We start from the raw sequence: 23,643 nt of genomic DNA, 5'->3' as shown, positions 1-23,643 counted from the left end.
AGGCCCCTCTGTACATCCATATAGTAGTTAGGCCTCTGTATACATCCATATAGTAGTTAGGCCTCTGCATACATCCATATAGTAGTTAGGCCTCTGTATACATCCATATAGTAGTTAGGCCTCTGTATACATCCATATAGTAGCCGGGACCCTCTGTACATCCATATAGTAGTTAGGCCTCTGTATACATCCATATAGTAGTTAGGCCTCTGCATACATCCATATAGTAGCCGGGACCCTCTGTACATCCATATAGTAGTTAGGCCCCTCTGTGCATCCATATAGTAGTTAGGCCTCTCTGTGCATCCATATTGTAGTTCGGCCTCTGCATACATCCATATAGTAGTTAGGCCCCTCTGTGCATCCATATAGTAGTTAGGCCTCTCTGTGCATCCATATAGTAGCCGGGACCCTCTGTGCATCCATATAGTAGCCGGGACCGTCTGTACATCCATATAGTAGCCGGGACCCTCTGTGCATCCATATAGTAGCCGAGACCCTCTGTACATCCATATAGTAGCCGAGACCCTCTGTACATCCATATAGTAGTTAGGCCTCTCTGTGCATCCATATAGTAGTTAGGCCTCTCTGTGCATCCATATAGTAGTTAGGCCTCTCTGTGCATCCATATAGTAGCCGGGACCCTCTGTACATCCATATAGTAGCCGAGACCCTCTGTACATCCATATAGTAGCCGAGACCCTCTGTACATCCATATAGTAGCCGAGACCCTCTGTACATCCATATAGTAGTTAGGCCTCTCTGTGCATCCATATAGTAGTTAGGCCTCTCTGTGCATCCATATAGTAGTTAGGCCTGTCTGTGCATCCATATAATAGCCGGGACCTTCTGTACATCCATATAGTAGCCAGGACCCTCTGTACATCCATATAGTAGCCAGGACCCTCTGTACATCCATATAGTAGCCAGGACCCTCTGTACATCCATATAGTAGCCGGGACCCTCTGTACATCCATATAGTAGCCGAGACCCTCTGTGCATCCATATAGTAGCCGAGACCCTCTGTACATCCATATAGTAGTTAGGCCCCTCTGTACATCCATATAGTAGTTAGGACCCTTTGTACATCCATATAGTAGCCGAGACCCTCTGTACATCCATATAGTAGTTAGGCCCCTCTGTACATCCATATAGTAGCTGGGACCCTCTGTACATCCATATAGTAGCCAGGACCCTCTGTGCATCCATATAGTAGTTAGGCCTCTCTGTGCATCCATATAGTAGCTGGGACCCTCTGTACATCCATATAGTAGCTGGGACCCTCTGTACATCCATATAGTAGTTAGGCCCCGCTGTATACATCCATATAGTAGTTAGGCCTCTCTGTGCATCCATATAGTAGTTAGGCCTCTGTATACATCCATATAGTAGTTAGGCCTCTGTATACATCCATATAGTAGTTAGGCCTCTCTGTGCATCCATATAGCAGTTAGGCCTCTGTATACATCCATATAGCAGTTAGGACTCTGTATACATCCATATAGCAGTTAGGCCTCTGTATACATCCATATAGCAGTTAGGCCTCTGTATACATCCATATAGTAGTAAGGCCCCTTCTGTACATCCATATAATGATTAGGTCTCTCTGTCTTTTTATTTAGCGGTTAGGGCCCCCACTGTACATCCATATGGTGTTTAGGCCACTCTGTTTTCCCATATAGTAGTTAGACTCCCTGTGTCCCATATAATAGGTAGACCCCCATGTCCTATATTGTAGTTAGACCCCTTGTGTTCCTATATAATAGACCCCCAGTGTCCCCATATAATAGACCCCTGTGTCCCATATAGTCAACACTGAGAGCAGCATTTGAATGGGCTGGGTCTGCGTCGCTGGTGTCCAGTGGTCCAGGTTGGTTCCCGCAGTGAGACCTCCCGGGCTGCCTGCCATCTGCTGTTGTTTCAGCCCACATCCAGCAATCGATGGGACATCGATAACCGGCCCATCTACCTCTACTATCGTGGTCACTTGTCCTCCCCCCCTCCCCCACCCTTGGGATTTCTTCTCGTTTTTATTGCTGGGAAAATAAGCAGTAAAAGTTTTGAATAGAAGCCCTCTGCCCCTCGGCCCTTTGTCTCCGGCCCCCTCCTCATAGTGTGTAAGCTTTTGGGCCCCTCACTCCTCATGTATGGTCTATAATTACATGTCTATCTCTGCTTTGTGTCTGTGTATGTCCCCCCAGAATTGTACAGCGCTACGGAATCTGTTGGTACTATATAACACTTATTCTACTTCTTCAGGTTTATATTCCTGTAACTAATGGGAGGAAATTTTTTGTCCCCTCTAGGATCTGGCTGTAACGGGCAAAAGCAGATCTCCGAGACACCTCAGAAAGGATGGATCTCCAGGGATCGGCCACAGAAGACGGAACACAAAAGAAAAAGAAGAGGCCTTTGGTGCCGCCATCTCCCCGGCCGCCCCGCTCATTGTTCTGTTTAGGCCTTCAAAACCCGTTCAGGAAGCGCTGTATCAACATAGTAGAATGGAAGTATCCTTCACCGAGCTGCCCACCCAGTCCTGTGTATTCTAATAGAGTGTATAGTCATCTGCAGCTCAGACCGCCATCTCCATGAAAGTTCTAACAGGCCAGGAGGGCCGTATTCCTGCCGCGCCTCTCTGCTCTTCTTCCTCTTTGTAGCCTTAAGCGCTCAGGATTCCTGCCGCGTCTCTCTGCTCTTCTTCCTCTTTGTAGCCTTGAGCGCTCAGGATTCCTGCCGCGTCTCTCTGCTCTTCTTCCTCTTTGTAGCCTTGAGCGCTCAGGATTCCTGCCGCGTCTCTCTGCTCTTCTTCCTCTTTGTAGCCTTGAGCGCTCAGGATTCCTGCCGCGTCTCTCTGCTCTTCTTCCTCTTTGTAGCCTTGAGCGCTCAGGATTCCTGCCGCGTCTCTCTGCTCTTCTTCCTCTTTGTAGCCTTGAGCGCTCAGGATTCCTGCCGCGTCTCTCTGCTCTTCTTCCTCTTTGTAGCCTTGAGCGCTCAGGATTCCTGCCGCGTCTCTCTGCTCTTCTTCCTCTTTGTAGCCTTGAGCGCTCAGGATTCCTGCCGCGTCTCTCTGCTCTTCTTCCTCTTTGTAGCCTTGAGCGCTCAGGATTCCTGCCGCGTCTCTCTGCTCTTCTTCCTCTTTGTAGCCTTGAGCGCTCAGGATTCCTGCCGCGTCTCTCTGCTCTTCTTCCTCTTTGTAGCCTTGAGCGCTCAGGATTCCTGCCGCGTCTCTCTGCTCTTCTTCCTCTTTGTAGCCTTGAGCGCTGAGGATTCCTGCCGCGGCCGGCCTTGTTACTATAGGCGATCAAAGAAGAAAACCCGATCTAGGGTGTAGCTACAAAGACAAAAGATGGGGAACAAGGGCAGAGAAGCGTTGAAAGCGGACGACACGGAACCTCATAGACCCCGCCACCCTGCAGAAAACTATGGGGGAGATTTATGAAAGGGTGTAAATATACACCTGGTATAAACTGCCCACAGCAACCAATCACAGCTCAGCTTTCAGCTCTGGTAGAACAAAAGCTGAGCTGTGATTGGTTGCAGCGGGAACTTTACACCCTTTCATAAATCTCCCCCTATGTGTCTGATTTCCTTATAGCAGCCGACCAGCGCTAAACCTCAAAGGGGTCTCCAGCATTAGAAAAACATAGGTTCCCAGGTTCACCCATAGGCCCAGTCCATTCTCTTGGTAGAATCCTTCAGGTCGTAGATGACTCTTTGTCTGTAGGTTCCCGGTCTATCACCCATAGGCCCAGTCCATTCTCTTGGTAGAATCCTTCAGGTCGTAGATGACTCTTTGTCTGTAGGTTCCCGGTCTATCACCCATAGGCCCAGTCCATTCTCTTCGTAGAATCCTTCAGGTCGTAGATGACTCTTTGTCTGTAGGTTCCCGGTCTATCACCCATAGGCCCAGTCCATTCTCTTGGTAGAATCCTTCAGGTCGTAGACGACTCTTTGTCTGTAGGTTCCCGGTCTATCACCCATAGGCCCAGTCCATTCTCTTCGTAGAATCCTTCAGGTCGTAGATGACTCTTTGTCTGTAGGTTCCCGGTCTATCACCCATAGGCCCAGTCCATTCTCTTGGTAGAATCCTTCAGGTCGTAGATGACTCTTTGTCTGTAGGTTCCCGGTCTATCACCCATAGGCCCAGTCCATTCTCTTGGTAGAATCTCTCAGGTCGTAGATGACTCTTTGTCTGTAGGTTCCTGGTCTACCACCCATAGGCCCAGTCAATTCTCTTGGTAGAATCCCTCAGGTCGTAGATGACTCTGTCCATTCTCTTGGTAACGGTTAGAACCTCTCCCGTCCTAGATGACTCTGTAGGTTCCCGGGTTTACCAATAGGCACAGTACATTCTCTTGGTAATGGTTAGAATCCCTCCCATCCTAGATGGCTCTGTAGGTTCCCGGCTTCACTCATAGTCACAGTCCATTCTCTTGGTTACAGTTAGAATCCCTCCAGTTGTAGATGACTTTGTAGGCTCCCGGTCTATCACCCATAGGCAAAGTCCATTCTCTTGGTAATGGTTAGAATCCCTCAGATCGTAGATGACTTTGTAGGTTCCCTGTCTATCACCCATAGGCACAGTCAATTCTCTTGGTTACAGTTAGAATCCCTCAGGTCGTAGATAACTTTGTAGGTTCCCGGTCTATCACCCATAGGCAAAGTCCATTCTCTTGGTAATGGTTAGAATCCCTCAGATCGTAGATGACTTTGTAGGTTCCCTGTCTATCACCCATAGGCACAGTCAATTCTCTTGGTTACAGTTAGAATCCCTCAGGTCGTAGATAACTTTGTAGGTTCCCGGTCTATCACCCATAGGCACAGTCCATTCTCTTGGTTACAGTTAGAATCCCTCCAGTTGTAGATGACTTTGTAGGTTCCCGGTCTATCACCCATAGGCAAAGTCCATTCTCTTGGTAACGGTTAGAACCCCTTAGGTCGTAGATGACTTTCTAGGTTCCCGGGTTCACCCATAGGCACAGTCCATTCTCTTAGTTACAGTTAGAATCCCTCTGGTTGAAGATGACTTTGTAGGTTCCCGGGTTCACCCATAGGCACAGTCCATTCTCTTGGTTACAGTTAGAATCCCTCAGGTCGTAGATGACTTTGTAGGTTCCCGGTCTATCACCCATAGGCACAGTCCATTCTCTTAGTTACAGTTAGAATCCCTCTGGTTGAAGATGACTTTCTAGGTTCCCGGGTTCACCCATAGGCACAGTCCATTCTCTTAGTTACAGTTAGAATCCCTCTGGTTGAAGATGACTTTGTAGGTTCCCGGGTTCACCCATAGGCACAGTCCATTCTCTTGGTTACAGTTAGAATCCCTCAGGTCGTAGATGACTTTGTAGGTTCCCGGTCTATCACCCATGGGCACAGTCCATTCTCTTGGTAATTGTTAGAATCCCTCCCGTCCTAGATCGCTCTGTAGGTTCCCGGGTTCACCTATAGGCACAGTCCATTCTTCTCTCGTTAGTTTTATATTCAGTCACTTCTTTCCTTTGACTCCTGTGACTCCAGACCATTCGAGGTTATAATTCTCCTCACAATATTTGCCAATTGTGTGGCACTAGCAATCTATTTACCGATGCCGGAAGAAGACACCAACGCTACAAATGCCATCTTGGTAATGACTGTTAATTCTTTATTGATGTTGTTGTGTTACGCTACTTCCTGCCTCCGAGGGGTTACGGCCTCATACACCTTTAATAACTGATGGCCAAATGATTGTCTGGCCGTCACTTATGTTGCGCCAGTGAGAGCGTTGGCCGTGGCTTATCTCGTCCTTAACAAAGGGGTTGGCGGTGATTTTCCATCCTCTGTCAGTGGTTCATTGGGAGCATACACCATAGACTGATGGCTGATTCGGCCAACATAGGTTTAATAGTGTACCGCCCCCCGATCAACCACCGACAGAAGCGACTGCCCCAATCAGTGGAATCAGCGCTGTTACTGGGCCCAGTCAGTTGTGCAGTGTACAGGCCCATTAGTTTATTGCTATTGGTGACATATCCCCGGGACGGGTAGATGTGCAGGCAGAGGTGATTTATTCCTCCATCATCAGCCACTTACTGGTCCCTTTACACAAGCCGGATATCAGCAACGAGTGTTCCTAGGAAGGGTCATCAATTTGAATTAATTTAAAGAGGTTCTCCAGCGTTAGTAAAACATGGCCACTTTCCTCCAGAGGCAGCACCGCTCTTGTCTCCAGTTTGGGTGCCCGTTTTGCAACTCAGTTCCATTGAAGTGAATGGAGCTTAAAGGGAAGGTGTCACCTCAATGTTCTGTTACTGATTAGTGTCAGATGCTAAAACTTTTTCTTTTATTCTGATCTGTTTAAATTTTCTGACTCTAATTTTATGTCACTATTTGTACATTGTTATGGGGGCGGCCATCTTGCCTGGGCTGTTTTTAACAGCATCTAGTGACATGCTTTACAGACTCTGTCCCCTTGAGATGAATGTGAGCCATTACTGAGCGCGCTCTGTGACCTGTGAAGAGGTCATCCCACAGGGAGGGGCTGATGTCTCCTCTACTGGTGTCACATGACGCTGCAATGCTGTACAGATCACTTTACAGCACCCTCCTCTTATCACCACAGGGAGCAGCTACTGTCTCCTTTATCTACTGGTGTCACATGACGCTGCAATGCTTTACTGCAAAATATCAGGATCATTACATAATATAGACAGAAAAATGGGAAATTAGGAAAAATGTCAAAAATTCTTATAATAAACATAATTTATACAATAAGTCATTTTCTGATGAGACTGTCCCTTTAATTAAAAAACGAAAAAAGAAAGGAAAGACGTGTGTGTGAAAAAAGATAGAAATATCCAACAAAATTAATTCAATGTAAAGACAGACCAGACAAACCTCCCCCTCACTCAAGACCTCCCCCTCCAAGGGGAGAGGAACCCCCCTTAGCCAAGACCTCCCCCTCCAAGGGGAGAGGAAACCCCCTCACCCAAGACCTCTCCCTCCAAGGGGAGAGGAAACCCCCTCACTCAAGACCTCCCCCTCCAAGGGGAGAGGAACCCCCCTTAGCCAAGACCTCCCCCTCCCAGGGGAGAGGAAACCCCCTCACCCAAGACCTCCCCCTCACCCAAGACCTCCCCCTCCAAGGGGAGAGGAAACCCCCTCACCCAAGACCTCTCCCTCCAAGGGGAGAGGAAACCCCCTTAGCCAAGACCTCCCCCTCCAAGGGGAGAGGAAACCCCCTCACCCAAGACCTCTCCCTCCAAGGGGAGAGGAAACCCCCTCACCCAAGACCTCTCCCTCCAAGGGGAGAAGAAACCCCCTCACCCAAGACCTCTCCCTCCAAGGGGAGAGGAAACCCCCTCACCCAAGACCTCCCCCTCACCCAAGACCTCCCCCTCCAAGGGGAGAGGAAACCCCCTCACCCAAGACCTCTCCCTCCAAGGGGAGAGGAAACCCCCTCACCCAAGACCTCTCCCTCCAAGGGGAGAGGAAATCCCCTCACCCAAGACCTCTCCCTCCAAGGGGAGAGGAAACCCCCTCACCCAAGACCTCCCCCTCACCCAAGACCTCCCCCTCCAAGGGGAGAGGAAACCCCCTCACCCAAGACCTCCCCCTCACCCAAGACCTCCCCCTCCAAGGGGAGAGGAAACCCCCTCACCCAAGACCTCTCCCTCCAAGGGGAGAGGAAACCCCCTTAGCCGAGACCTCCCCCTCCAAGGGGAGAGGAAACCCCCTCACCCAAGACCTCTCCCTCCAAGGGGAGAGGAAACCCCATCACCCAAGACCTCTCCCTCCAAGGGGAGATGAAACCCCCTCACCCAAGACCTCTCCCTCCAAGGGGAGAGGAAACCCCCTCATCCAAGACCTCCCCCTCACCCAAGACCTCCCCCTCCAAGGGGAGAGGAAACCCCCTCACCCAAGACCTCTCCCTCCAAGGGGAGAGGAAACCCCCTCACCCAAGACCTCCCCCTCACCCAAGACCTTCCCCTCCAAGGGGAGAGGAAACCCCCTCACCCAAGACCTCCCCCTCACCCAAGACCTCCCCCTCCAAGGGGAGAGGAAACCCCCTCACCCAAGACCTCCCCCTCACCCAAGACCTTCCCCTCCAAGGGGAGAGGAAACCCCCTCACCCAAGACCTCCCCCTCACCCAAGACCTCCCCCTCCAAGGGGAGAGGAAACCCCCTCACCCAAGACCTCCCCCTCACCCAAAACCTCCCCCTCACCCAAGACCTCCCCCTCACCCAAGACCTCCCCCTCCAAGGTTGGAGGAAGGAACAGCGGCCTCCTGTCCTAACCTGTGACACTAGAGAGAGAAGTTTTACACGTAGTGGGACACTACCCGGAGGATCTATGAGCCGGAGGAGATGTATCTGTAGTATTATCCGCCCCTCACAGTATATTACATGCTCCAGACTCCAGACATGCTCTAGACTTGTAACCACCCTTTGTTTATCAGTCACGGACCGTCTGTTGTCGGTGTTTATTATGTTGTTGTTTTAAACATTTTGGGGGGTGGATTTACGAAGACTAATATTGAATTTCGCCGGTCTTATATAAGGCCCCTCCTGTGCCTCTTAGTGAATCTGTTCCCGGTGTACCAAATCTATGCCAGCTTCCAGCAGGTATAGATTTGCGGCATGATTTGCGCCTTCAAGCAGGCGTAAATCATGATAAATGAGGCGTGGGAAGGAGGCCACGCCTCCTCCCCGCCTCATCACGTCCCCACAAGCTCCGCCGGGCCAGGGGGGAGGGGCGAATCTGTACCTTCTCCCTGGCGTACTCCTCTGGCGTAGGCTTCCCCCCCTTTAATTAATCCCCCCCTTTCTGTTATTACTTAACATTTCGGTATATACTGATGTGATGTGTGAGACCACCCGCATAGATATTAGGCCCCTCCCCTATGACTTCTCGTCGCCCCCCCACCCATGGATGATGCTATAGACCACCCACATGGATGTCAGGCCCCTCCCCTGTGACTTCGCATTGCCCCCGCCCATGGATGTCAGGCCCCTCCCCTGTGACTTCGCATCGCCCCCGCCCATGGATGTCAGGCCCCTCCCCTGTGACTTCGCATCGCCCCCCGCCCATGGATGTCAGGCCCCTCCCCTGTGACTTCGCATCGCCCCCGCCCATGGATGTCAGGGCCCCTCCCCTGTGACTTCGCATCGCCCCCGCCCATGGATGTCAGGCCCCTCCCTTGTGACTTCTTGGCGTTCCTAATTCTTCTTTCTTTCTCGCTTGCAGGAAAAGGTTGAATATATTTTCCTTTTATTTTCACAATTGAAGCTTTTCTGAAGATTGTGGCGTACGGCTTCATATTACACACCGACGCCTATCTCCGCAACGCCTGGAATCTCCTCGACTTCACAATCGTGGCAGTGGGGTAAGTGATGAGCCGTATACTGGTGGCACTCTAACCTTCATGTAGGGGCAGTGGGGTAAGTGATGAGCCGTATACTGGTGGGTATATAAGGAGGGGCTGTATACTGCCGGGTATATGGGGAGGGGCTGTATACTGCCGGGTATATGGGGATGGACTGTATACTGCAGGGTATATGGGGAGGGGCTGTATACTGCAGTGTATATGGGGAGGGGCTGTATACTGCCGGGTATATGGAGAGGGACTGTATACTGCCGGGTATATGGGGAGGGGCTGTATACTGCCGGGTATATGGGGATGGACTGTATACTGCAGGGTATATGGGGAGGGGCTGTATACTGCCGGGTATATGGGGAGGGGCTGTATACTGCCGGGTATATGGGGATGGACTGTATACTGCAGGGTATATGGGGAGGGGCTGTATACTGCCGGGTATATGGGGATGGACTGTATACTGCAGGGTATATAGGGATGGACTGTATACTGCAGGGTATATGGGGATGAACTGTATACTGCCGAGTATATGGGGATGGACTGTATACTGCCGGGTATATGGGGAGGGGCTGTATACTGCCGGGTATATGGGGAAGGACTGTATACTGCCGGGTATATGGGGATGGACTGTATACTGCCGGGTATATGGGGAGGGACTGTATACTGCAGGGTATATGGGGAGGGACTGTATACTGCAGGGTATATGGGGAGGGACTGTATACTGTATACTGCAGTGTATACGGGGAGGGGCTGTATACTGCCGGATATATGGGGAGGGGCTGTATACTGCAGTGTATACGGGGAGGGGCTGTATACTGCCGGATATATGGGGATGGACTGTATACTGCCGGGTATATGGGGAGGGGCTGTATACTGCAGTGTATATGGGGATGGACTGTATACTGCAGGGTATATGGGGAGGGACTGTATACTGCCGGGTATATGGGGAGGGGCTGTATACTGCAGGGTATATGGGGAGGGACTGTATACTGCCGGGTATATGGGGAGGGGCTGTATACTGCAGTGTATATGGGGAGGGGCTGTATACTGCCGGGTATATGGGGAGGGACTGTATACTGTCGGGTATATGGGGAGGGGCTGTATACTGCCGGGTATATGGGGAGGGGCTGTATACTGCAGGGTATATGGGGATGGACTGTATACTGCTGGGTATATGGGGAGGGACTGTATACTGCCGGGTATATGGGGAGGGGCTGTATACTGCAGGGTATATGGGGAGGGGGCTGTATACTGCCGGATATATGGGGAGGGGCTGTATACTGCCGGGTATATGGGGAGGGGGCTTTATACTGCAGGGTATATGGGGAGGGGCTGTATACTGCAGTGTATATGGGGAGGGGCTGTATACTGCCGGGTATATGGGGATGGACTGTATACTGCTGGGTATATAAGGAGGGGCTGTATACTGCAGGGTATATGGGGAGGGGCTGTATACTGCCGGGTATATGGGGATGGACTGTATACTGCAGTGTATATGGGGAGGGGCTGTATACTGCCGGGTATATGGGGAGGGGCTGTATACTGCCGGGTATATGGGGAGGGGCTGTATACTGCAGGGTATATGGGGAGGGGCTGTATACTGCCGGGTATATGGGGAGGGGCTGTATACTGCCGGGTATATGGGGAGGGGCTGTATACTGCCGGGTATATGGGGAGGGACTGTATACTGCCGGGTATATAAGGAGGGGCTGTATACTGCAGGGTATATGGGGAGGGGCTGTATACTGCCGGGTATATGGGGAGGGGCTGTATACTGCCGGGTATATGGGGAGGGGCTGTATACTGCCGGTATATGGGGAGGGGCTGTATACTGCCGGATATATGGGGAGGGGCTGTATACTGCCGGGTATATGGGGAGGGGCTGTATACTGCAGGGTATATGGGGATGGACTGTATACTGCAGGGTATATGGGGATGGACTGTATACTGCAGGGTATATGGGGATGGACTGTATACTGCAGGGTATATGGGGATGGACTGTATACTGCAGGGTATATGGGGATGGACTGTATACTGCAGGGTATATGGGGAGGGGCTGTATACTGCCGGATATATGGGGAGGGGCTGTATACTGTCGGGTATATGGGGAGGGGCTGTATACTGCCGGGTATATGGGGAGGGACTGTATACTGCTGGGTATATGGGGAGGGGCTGTATACTGCCGGGTATATGGGGATGGACTGTATACTGACGGGTATATGGGGAGGGACTGTATACTGCCGGGTATATGGGGAGGGACTGTATACTGTATACTGCCGGGTATATGGGGAGGGGCTGTATACTGCCGGGTATATGGGGAGGGGCTGTATACTGCCGGGTATATGGGGAGGGACTGTATACTGCAGTGTATATGGGGAGGGGCTGTATACTGCAGGGTATATGGGGAGGGGCTGTATACTGCCGGGTATATGGGGAGGGGCTGTATACTGCAGGGTATATGGGGAGGGACTGTATACTGCAGTATATATGGGGAGGGACTGTATACTGCCGAGTATATGGGGATAGACTGTATACTGCCGGGTATATGGGGAGGGACTGTATACTGCTGGGTATATGGGGATGGACTGTATACTGCCGGGTATATGGGGAGGGGCTGTATACTGCCGGGTATATGGGGATGGACTGTATACTGCAGGGTATATGGGGAGGGACTGTATACTGCCGGGTATATGGGGATGGACTGTATACTGCCGGGTATATGGGGAGGGACTGTATACTGCCGGGTATATGGGGAGGGGCTGTATACTGACGGGTATATGGGGATGGACTGTATACTGCTGGGTATATGGGGAGGGGCTGTATACTGCAGGGTATATGGGGAGGGGCTGTATACTGCCGGGTATATGGGGATGAACTGTATACTGCCGGGTATATGGGGATGGACTGTATACTGCCGGGTATATGGGGATGGACTGTATACTGCCGGGTATATGGGGAGGGGGCTGTATACTGCAGTGTATATGGGGAGGGGCTGTATACTACCGGGTATATGGGGAGGGGCTGTATACTGCCGGGTATATGGGGAGGGGCTGTATACTGCAGGGTATATGGGGAGGGGCTGTATACTGCAGTGTATATGGGGATGGGCTGTATACTGTATACTGCCGGGTATATGGGGATGGACTGTATACTGCCGGGTATATGGGGGATGGACTGTATACTGCCGGGTATATGGGGAGGGGCTGTATACTGCCGGGGTATATGGGAGGGGCTGTATACTGCAGGGTATATGGGGAGGGGCTGTATACTGCAGGGTATATGGGATGGGCTGTATACTGCCGGGTATATGGGGGAGGGGCTGTATACTACAGTGTATATGGGGAGTGGCTGTATACTGCCGGTATATGGGAGGGGCGTATACTGCCGGGTATATGGGTGATGGGCTGTATACTGCGGGGTATATGGGGAGGGACTGTATACGGAAGGTTATATGGGGATGGACTGTATACTGCCGGGTATAATTGGGGATGGACTGTATACTGACGGGTATATGGGGAGGGGCTGTATACTGCCGGGTATATGGGGAGGGGCTGTATACTGCAGGGTATATGGGGATGGACTGTATACTGCAGTGTATATGGGGATGGGCTGTATACTGCAGGGTATATGGGGAGGGGCTGTATACTGCCGGGTATATGGGGAGGGACTGTATACTGAAGGGTATATGGGGATGGACTGTATACTGCCGGGTATATGGGGATGGACTGTATACTGACGGGTATATGGGGAGGGGCTGTATACTGCCGGGTATATGGGGAGGGGCTGTATACTGCAGGGTATATGGGGATGGACTGTATACTGCAGTGTATATGGGGATGGCTGTATACTGCAGGGTATATGGGGAGGGGCTGTATACTGCCGGGTATATGGGGAGGGGCTGTATACTGCCGGGTATATGGGGATGGACTGTATACTGCCGGGTATATGGGGAGGGGCTGTATACTGCCGGGTATATGGGGATGGACTGTATACTGCCGGGTATATGGGGATGGACTGTATACTGCTGGGTATATGGGGATGGACTGTATACTGCTGGGTATATGGGGAGGGGACTGTATACTGCCGGGTATATGGGGATGGACTGTATACTGCCGGGTATATGGTGGATGGACTGTATACTGCCGGGTATATGGGGATGGACTGTATACTGCAGGGTATATGGGGAGGGGCTGTATACTGCCGGGTATATAAGGAGGGGCTGTATACTGCAGGGTATATGGGGAGGGGCTGTATACTGCCGGGTATATGGGAGGGGCTGTATACTGCCGGTATATGGGGAGGGGCTGTATACTGCCGGTGTATATGGGGAGGGGCTGTATACTGCCGGTATATGGGGGAGGGGCTGTATACTGCCGGATATATGGGGAGGGCTGTATACTGCAGGGTATATGGGATGGACTGTATACTGCAGGCCCCCTGTATACTGCAGGGTATTGGGGATGGACTGTATACTGCAGGGTATATGGGGGATGGACTGTATACTGCAGGGTATATGGGGAGGGGCTGTATACTGCCGGGATATATGGGGAGGGGCTGTATACTGTCGGGTATTGGGGAGGGGCTGTATACTGCCGGGTATAGGGGGAGGGACTGTATACTGCCGGGTATATGGGGAGGGGCTGTATACTGCCGGTATATGGGGATGGACTGTATACTGACAGGTATATGGGGAGGGACTGTATACTGCCGGGTATATGGGGAGGGGCTGTATACTGCCGGGTATATGGGGATGGAGCTGTATACTGCCGGTATATGGGGAGGGGCTGTAAGACTGCCGGGTATATGGGGAGGGCCTGTATACTGCAGTGTATATGGGGAGGGGCTGTATACTGCAGGGTATATGGGGAAGGGACTGTATACTGCCGGGTATATGGGGAGGGGCTGTATACTGCCGGGTATATGGGGAGGGACTGTATACTGCAGGGTATATGGGGATGGACTGTATACTGCAGGGTATATGGGGAGGGACTGTATACTGCTGGGTATTGTGGGGGAGGGACTGTATACTGCCGGGTATATGGGGATGGACTGTATACTGCGGGTATATGGGGATGGGCTGTATACTGCCGGGTATATGGGGAGGGGACTGTATACTGCCGGGTATATGGGGAGGGACTGTATACTGCTGGGTATAATGGGGAGGGGCTGTAATACTGCCGGGTATATGGGGAGGGGCTGTATACTGCCGGGTATATGGGGAGGGCTGTATACTGCCGGGTATATGGGGAGGGACTGTATATACTGCCGGTATATGGGGATGGACTGTTATACTGCCGGGTATATGGGGAGGGGACTGTATACTGCCGGGTATATGGGAGGGGCTGTATACTGCCGGGTATATGGGGAGGGGCTGTATAACTGCCGGGTATATGGGGAAGGGCTGTATACTGCTGGGTATATGGGGATGGACTGTATACTGCCGGGGTATATGGGGGAGGGGGCTGTATACCGGCAGTGTATATGGGGAGGGGCTGTATACTGCCGGTATATGGGGAGGGGCTGTATATCTGCCGGGTATATGGGGAGGGGCTGTATACTGCCAGGGGGGGGTATAGTGGGGAGGGGCCTGTATACTGCAGGGTAGAATATGGGGATGGGACTGTATACTGCAGGGTATATAGGGGGTGAGTGGCTGTATCTACAGTGTATATGGGGGAGAGGGCGGTATACTGCCGGGTTAATAATTGGGGAGGGGCGGTATACTGACGGGTATATGGGGATGGAACATGGATAATGCAAGGGATATATGGGGAGGGGCTTGTAGAACTGCTGGGTTAATGTGGGGAAGGGGCTGTATACTGCCGGGTATATGGGGATGGGCTGTATACTTGCCCGGGTATAATGGGGAGGGACTGTATACTGAAGGGTAATATGGGGAGGGGCTGGATATAACTGAAGGGTATTAAAAAATGGGGAGGGGCTGTATACTGGCAGGGTATATGGGATGGACTGTAATAGCTGACGAGGGTATATGGGGAGGACTGTATACTGAAGGGTATATGGGGGAGGGGGGCTGTATACTGCCGGGTATAATGGGGAGGGGACTGTATACTGCAGGTATATGTGGAGGGACTGTATACTGCCGGGTATATGGGATGGGCTGTATACTGCAGGGTATATGGGGAGGGGCTGTATACTGACGGGTATATGGGGAGGGGCTGTATCTGCCGGGGTATATGGGGATGGACTGTAGACTGCAGTGTATATGGGGATGGGCTGTATACTGCCGGGTATATGGGAATGGACTGTATACTGCAGGGTATATGGGGAAGGGACTGATACTGCAGTGTATATGGGGATGGGCTGTATACTGCCGGGTATACTGGGGAGGGACTGTATACTGCAGGGTAGATGGGGAGGGACTGTATACTGCCGGTATATGGGTAGGGGCTGTATACTGCCGGATATATGGGGAGGGGCTGTATACTGCAGTGTATACGGGAGGGGCTGTATACTGCCGGGATATATGGGGATGGACTGTATACTGCAGTGTATATGGGGAGGGGCTGTATACTGCAGGTATATGGGGAGGGGCTGTATACTGCCGGGTATATGGGGAGGGACTGTATACTGCAGGGTATATGGGGAGGGGACTGTATACTGCCGGGTATATGTGGAGGGGCTGTATACTGCCGGGTATATGGGAGGGGCTGTATACTGCCGGATATATGGGGAGGGGCTGTATACTGCAGTGTATACGGGGAGGGGCTGTATTACTGCCGGGTATATATGGGGAGGGACTGTATACTGCAGGGTATATGGGGATGGGCTGTATACTGCCGGGTATATGTGGAGGGGACGTATCTGCCGGGTATATGGGGAGGGGCTGTATACTGCCGGGTATATGGGGAGGGACTGTATACTGCCGGGTATATGTGGAGGGGCTGTATACTGCCGGGTATATGGGGAGGGGCTGTATACTGCCGGGTATATGGGGATGGTACTGTATACTACAGGGTATATGGGGATGGACTGTATACTGCCGGGTATATGGGGAGGGGACTGTATACTGCCGGGTATATGGGGAGGGCTGTATACTGCCGGGTATATGGGGAGGGCTGTATACTGCCGGGTATATGGGGATGGGCTGTATACTGCTGGGTATATGGGGGATGGACTGGATACTGCTGGTATATGGGGAGGGGCTGTATACTGCCGGGTATATGGGGAGGGGCTGTATACTGCAGTGTATATGGGGAGGGACTGTATACTGCTGGGTATATGGGGATGGACTGTATACTGCCGGGTATATGGGGATGGGCTGTATACTGCCGGGTATATGGAGAGGGACTGTATACTGCCGGGTATATGGGGAGGGGACTGTATACTGCGGTTTATATGGGGAGGGCTGTATACTGCCGGGTATATGGGGAGGGGCTGTATACTGCTGGGTATATGGGGAGGGGGCTGTAGACTGTATACTGCCGGGTATATGGGGAGGGGCTGTATACTGCCGGGTATATGGGGAGGGGCTGTATACTGCCGGGTATATGGGGAGGGCTGTATACTGCCGTGTATATGGGGAGGGTCTGTATACTGCCGGGTATATGGGGATGGACTGTATACTGCCGGGTATATGGGGATGGGGCTGTATACTGCCGGGTATATGGGAGGGACTGTATACTGCAGGGTATAATGGGAGGGGGCTGTATACTGCAGGGTATATGGGGAGGGGCTGTATACTGCCGGGGTATATGGGGAGGGGGCTGGATACTGCAGTGTATAATTGGGAGGGGGCGTATACGGCAGTGTATATGGGGAGAGGGGGCTGTATACTGCCGTGTATATGGGGGATGGACTGTATACTGCAGTGGTAGTGGGGAGGGGCTGTATACTGCAGGGTAGATGGGGATGGACTGTATACTGCAGGGTATATGGGGAGGGGCTGTATACTGCCGGGTATATGGGGATGGACTGTATACTGCCGGGTATATGGGGAAGGGGCTGTATACTGCCGGGTATATGGGGAGGGCTGTATACTGCGGATATATGGGGAGGGGCTGTATACTGCCGGTATATGGGGAGGGGCTGTATACTGCAGTGTATATGGGGAGGGGCTGTATACTGCAGTGTATATGGGGAGGGGCTGTATACTGCCGGGTATATATGGGAGGGGCTGTATACTGCCGGGTATTGGGGATGGACTGTATACTGCAGTGTATATGGGAGTGGCTGTATACTGCCGGGTATATGGGGATGGACTGTATACTGCCGGGTATATGGGGAGGGGCTGTATACTGTATACTGCTGGTATATGGGGAGGGGCTGTATACTGCTGGGTATATGGGGAGGGGCTGTATACTGCCGGGTATATGGGGATGGGACCTGTATACTGGCGGGTATATGGGGATGATGGACTGTATACTGCAGGGTATATGGGGATGGACTGTATACTGCGGGTATATGGGGAGGGACTGTATACTGCCGGGTATATGGGGAGGGGACTGTATACTGCCGGGTATATGGGGAGGGGGCTGTATACTGCCGGGTATATGGGGAGGGGCTGTATACCTGCCGGGTATATGGGGAGGGGGCTGTATACTGCCGGGTATATGGGGAGGGGCTGTATACTGTATACTGCCGGGTATATGGGGAGGGGCTGTATACTGCCAGGTATATGGGGAGGGGCTGTATACTGTATACTGCCGGGTATATGGGGAGGGACTGTATACTGTATACTGCCTTGTATATGGGGAGGGGCTGTATACTGTATACTGCAGTGTATATGGGAGGGGCTGTATACTGTATACTGCAGTGTATATGGGGAGGGGCTGTATACTGTATACTGCAGTGTATATGGGAGGGGCTGTATACTGTATACTGCAGTGTATATGGGGAGGGGGCTGTTATACTGTATACTGCAGGGTATATGGGGAGGGGCTGTATACTGTATACTGCCGGGTATATGGGGAGGGGCTGTATACTGTATACTGCCTTGTATATGGGGAGGGGCTGTATACTGTATACTGCAGTGTATATGGGGAGGGGCTGTATACTGTATACTGCAGTGTATATGGGGAGGGGCTGTATACTGTATACTGCAGTGTATATGGGGAGGGGCTGTATACTGTATACTGCCGGGTATATGGGGAGGGACTGTATACTGCCGGGTATATGGGGAGGGGCTGTATACTGCAGTGTATATGGGGAGGAGCTGTATACTGCCGGGTATATGGGGATGGACTGTATACTGCAGGGTATATGGGGAGGGGCTGTATACTGCAGGGTATATGGGGAGGGGCGGTATACTGCCGGGTATATGTGGGATGGGACTGTATACTGCCGGGTATATGGGGAGGGGACTGTATACTGCAGGATATATGGGGAGGGGCTGTATACTGCCGGGTATAATGGGGAGGGCCTGTATACTGCAGGATATATGGGGAGGGCTGTATACTGCCGGGTATATGGGAGGGGCTGTATACTGCAGGGGTATATGGGGGAGGTGACTGTATACTGCAGTGTATATGGGGAGGGAGCTGTATACTGCCGGGTATATGGGGAGGGGCTGTATACTGCCGGGTATATGGGGAGGGGCTGTATAACTGCCGGGTATATGGGGAGGGGCTGTATACTGCCGGTATATGGGGAGGGGCTGTATACTGCCGGGTATATGGGGATGGACTGTATACTGCATGTATATAGGGGATGGGCTGTATACTGCCGGGTATATGGGAAGGGACTGTATACTGCAGGGTATATGGGGAGGGGACTGTATACTGCAGTGTAGTATGGTGATGGGGCTGTATACTGCCGGGTATATGGGGAGGGACTGTAGACTGCAGGGTATATGGGGAGGGGCTGTATACGGCCTGATATATGGGGAGGGGGCTGTATACTGCAGTGTATACGGGGAGGGGCCTGTATACTGCCGGATATATGGGGATGGACTGTATACTGCAGGGTATATGGGGATGGGCTGTATACTGCCGGGTATATGTGGAGGGGCTGTATACTGCCAGGGTATATGGGGAGGGGCTGTATACTGCCGGGTATATGGGGAGGGGCTTGTATACTGCCGGGTATATGGGGAGGGGCTGTATACTGCCGGGTATATGGGGAGGGCTGTATACTGCCGGGTATTGGGAGGTGCTGTATACTACAGTGTATATGGGGAGGGGCTGTTACTGCCGGGTATATGGGGAGGGGCTGTATACTGCCGGGTATATGGGGAGGGGCTGTATACTGCCGGGTATATGGGGATGGAGTGTATACTGCCGTGTATAATGGGGAGGGGCTGTATACTGCCGGGTATATGGGGGAGGGACTGTGATAATGCCGGGTATATGGGAGGGGGCTGTATACTGCCGGGTATATGGGGAGGGGCTGTATACTGCCGGGTATATGTGGAGGGGCTGTATACTGCCGGGTATATGGGGATGGACTGTATACTGCCGGGTATATGGGGATGGACTGTATACTGCCGGGTATATGGGGAGGGACTGTATACTGCCGGGTATATGGGGATGGACTGTATACTGCTGGGTATATGGGGATGGACTGTATACTGCTGGGTATATGGGGAGGGGCTGTATACTGCCGGGTATATGGGGAGGGACTGTATACTGCAGTGTATATGGGGAGGGACTGTATACTGCTGGGTATATGGGGATGGACTGTATACTGCCGGGTATATGGGATGGGCTGTATACTGCCGGGTATATGGAGATGGACTGTATACTGCCGGGTATATGGGGAGGGCTGTATACTGCGTTTATATGGGGAGGGCTGTATACTGCCGGGTATATGGGGAGGGGCTGTATACTGCTGGGTATATGGGGAGGGGCTGTATACTGTATACTGCCGGGTAGATGGGGAGGGGCTGTATACTGCCGGGTATAGGGGAGGGGCTGTTATACTGCCGGGTATATGGGGAGGGGCTGTATACTGTCCGGATTATATGGGGAGGGGCTGTATACTGCCGGGTAATATGGGGATGGACTGTATACTGCCGGGTATATGGGGAGGGGCTGTATACTGCCGGGTATATGGGGGAGGGACTGTATACTGCAGGGTATATGGGGAGGGGCTGTATACTGCAGGGTATATGGGGAGGGCTGTATACTGCCGGGTATATTGGGAGGTGGCTGTATACTGCAGTGTATATGGGGAGGGGCTGTATACTGCAGTGTAATATGGGAGGGGCTGTATACTGCCGGTATATGGGGATGGCTGTATACTGCAGTGTATATGGGGAGGGGCTGTATACTGCAGGGTATATGGGGATGGACTGTATACTGCAGGGTATATGGGGAGGGGCTGTATACTGCCGGGTATATGGGGATGGACTGTATACTGCCGGGTATATGGGGAGGGGCTGTATACTGCCGGGTATATGGGGAGGGGCTGTATACTGCCGGGTATATGGGGAGGGGCTGTATACTGCCGGTATATGGGGAGGGCTGTATGACTGCAGTGTATATGGGGAGGGGCTGTATACTGCAGTGTATATGGGGAGGGCTGTATACTGCCGGGTATATGGGGCGGGGCTGTATACTGCCGGGTATATGGGGATGGACTGTATACTGCAGTGTATATGGGGAGGGGCTGTATACTGCCGGGTATATGGGGAGGGACTGTATACTGCCGGGTATATGGGGAGGGGCTGTATACTGCTGGTATAATGGGGAGGGGCTGTATACTGCATGGGTATAATGTGGGGAGGGGCTGTATACTGCAGGATATATGGGGAGGGGCTTGTATACTGCCGGGTATATGGGGATGGGACTGTATACTGGCGGGTATATGGGGGATGGACTGTATACTGCATGGTATATGGGGAGGGACTGTATACTGCCGGGTATATGGGGATGGACTGTATACTGGCCGAGGTATATGGGGAGGGCTGTATACTGCCGGTATGATTGGGGAGGTGCTGTATACTGCCGGTATATGGGGAGGGGCCTGTATACTGCCGGGTATATGGGGAGGGGCTGTATACTGCCGGGTATATGGGGAGGGGCTGTAACGTATACTGCCGGGTATATGGGGAGGGGGCTGTATACTGCCAGGTATATGGGGAGGGGCTGTATACTGTATACTGCCGGGTATATGAGGGAGGGCGACTGTATACTGTATACTGGGCCTTGTATATGGGGAGGGGCTGTATACGGTATACTGCAGTGTATATGGGGGAGGGGCTGTATACTGTATACTGCAGTGTATATGGGGAGGGGCTGTATACTGTATACTGCAGTGTATATGGGGAGGGGGCTGTACTACTGTATACTGCAGTGTATATGGGGAGGGGCTGTATACTGTATACTGCAGTGTATATGGGGAGGGGCTGTATACTGTATACTGCCGGGTATATGGGGAGGGGCTGTATACTGCCGGTATATGGGGAGGGCTTGTATACTGCATGTATATGGGGGGGAGGAGCTGTATACTGCCGGGTATATGGTATGGACTGTATACTGCAGGGTATTTGGGGAGGGGCTGTATACTGCCGGGTATATGGGGAGGGACTGTATACTGCAGTGTATATGGGGAGGGGCTGTATACTGCAGGATATATGGGGAGGGGCTGTATACTGCCGGGTATATGGGGAGGGGCTGTATACTGTATACTGCCGGGTATATGGGGAGGGACTGTATACTGCAGGATATATGGGGAGGGGCTGTATACTGCCGGGTATATGGGGAGGGGCTGTATACTGCCGGGTATATGGGGAGGGACTGTATACTGCAGGGTATATGGGGAGGGACTGTATACTGCCGGGTATATGGGGAGGGGCTGTATACTGCAGGGTATATGGGGAGGGACTGTATACTGCAGTGTATATGGGGAGGAGCTGTATACTGCCGGGTATATGGGGAGGGGCTGTATACTGCCGGGTATATGGGGAGGGGCTGTATACTGCCGGGTATATGGGGAGGGGCTGTATACTGCCGGGTATATGGGGAGGGGCTGTATACTGCCGGGTATACGGGGAGGGGCTGTATACTGTATACTGCAGGGTATACCCCTCCCCCCCCTTGTGCGGCCGCCTCTGCTATATCCTATCACGTCCCGGCGTCTGTCCAGTATAGGGGCTCCGTGTGTGTTACAGAGATACACTGGTCTCGGATACACGGATACTCGGATACACTGGTCTCGGATACACGGATACTCGGATACACTGACACACTGGTCTCGGTTACACTGGTCTCGGATACACTGGTCTGGGATCTGCGGATACACTGGTCTGGGATACACTGATACACTGGTCTCGGATACACTGATACACTGTTCTCGGATACACTGGTCTCGGATACACTGATACACTGGTCTCGGATACACTGATACACTGGTCTCGGATACACTGGTCTGGGATCTGCGGATACACTGGTCTGGGATACACTGATACACTGGTCTCGGATACACTGGTCTGGGATACACTGATACACTGGTCTCGGATACACTGGTCTGGGATAAACTGATACACTGTTCTCGGATACACTGATACACTGTTCTTGGATACATTGGTCTGGGATACACTGATACACTGGTCTCGGATACAATGATACACTGGTCTCGGATACACTGATACACTGGTCTCGGATACACTGATACACTGTTCTCGGATACACTGGTCTGGGATACACTGATACACTGTTCTTGGATACATTGGTCTGGGATACACTGATACACTGGTCTCGGATACAATGATACACTGGTCTCGGATACACTGATACACTGGTCTCGGATACACTGATACACTGTTCTCGGATACACTGGTCTGGGATACACTGATACACTGTTCTCAGATACACTGATACACTGTTCTTGGATACATTGGTCTCGGATACACTGATACACTGGTCTCGGATACACTGGTCTCGGATACACTGATACACTGGTCTCGGATACACTGATACACTGGTCTCGGATACACTGGTCTGGGATCTGCGGATACACTGGTCTCGGATACACTGGTCTGGGATACACTGATACACTGGTCTCGGATACACTGGTCTGGGATCTGCGGATACACTGGTCTCGGATACACTGGTCTGGGATCTGCGGATACACTGGTCTCGGATACACTGGTCTGGGATCTGCGAATACACTGGTCTGGGATACACTGATACACTGGTCTCGGATACACTGATACACTGGTCTCGGATACACTGGTCTGGGATCTGCGGATACACTGGTCTGGGATACACTGATACACTGGTCTCGGATACACTGGTCTGGGATACACTGATACACTGTTCTCGGATACACTGATACACTGTTCTTGGATACATTGGTCTGGGATACACTGATACACTGGTCTCGGATA

At 52.1% G+C, this 23,643-nt stretch overlaps 1 protein-coding gene across 1 annotated transcript in view; it reads left to right on the top strand.

The window, feature by feature from the left end:
• The window catches only part of CACNA1S (calcium voltage-gated channel subunit alpha1 S), a 268,666-nt gene that overhangs the window by 69,051 nt on the left and 175,972 nt on the right, over positions 1 to 23,643 (top strand). The window contains 4 exon segments of the mRNA XM_069946057.1: positions 2,307 to 2,507; positions 5,518 to 5,623; positions 9,224 to 9,245; positions 9,248 to 9,362. Of these exon segments, the coding sequence (XP_069802158.1) occupies positions 2,356 to 2,507; positions 5,518 to 5,623; positions 9,224 to 9,245; positions 9,248 to 9,362 (395 nt within the window). The 5' untranslated portion in view covers positions 2,307 to 2,355.

The sequence above is a fragment of the Dendropsophus ebraccatus genome, chromosome 11 (genome assembly GCF_027789765.1).
Source record: "Dendropsophus ebraccatus isolate aDenEbr1 chromosome 11, aDenEbr1.pat, whole genome shotgun sequence".
In the NCBI taxonomy this organism is placed as follows: domain Eukaryota; kingdom Metazoa; phylum Chordata; class Amphibia; order Anura; family Hylidae; genus Dendropsophus; species Dendropsophus ebraccatus.
Note: the sequence above shows the minus strand (reverse complement) of the source record. Positions and strands in the feature narration are given on the sequence as shown.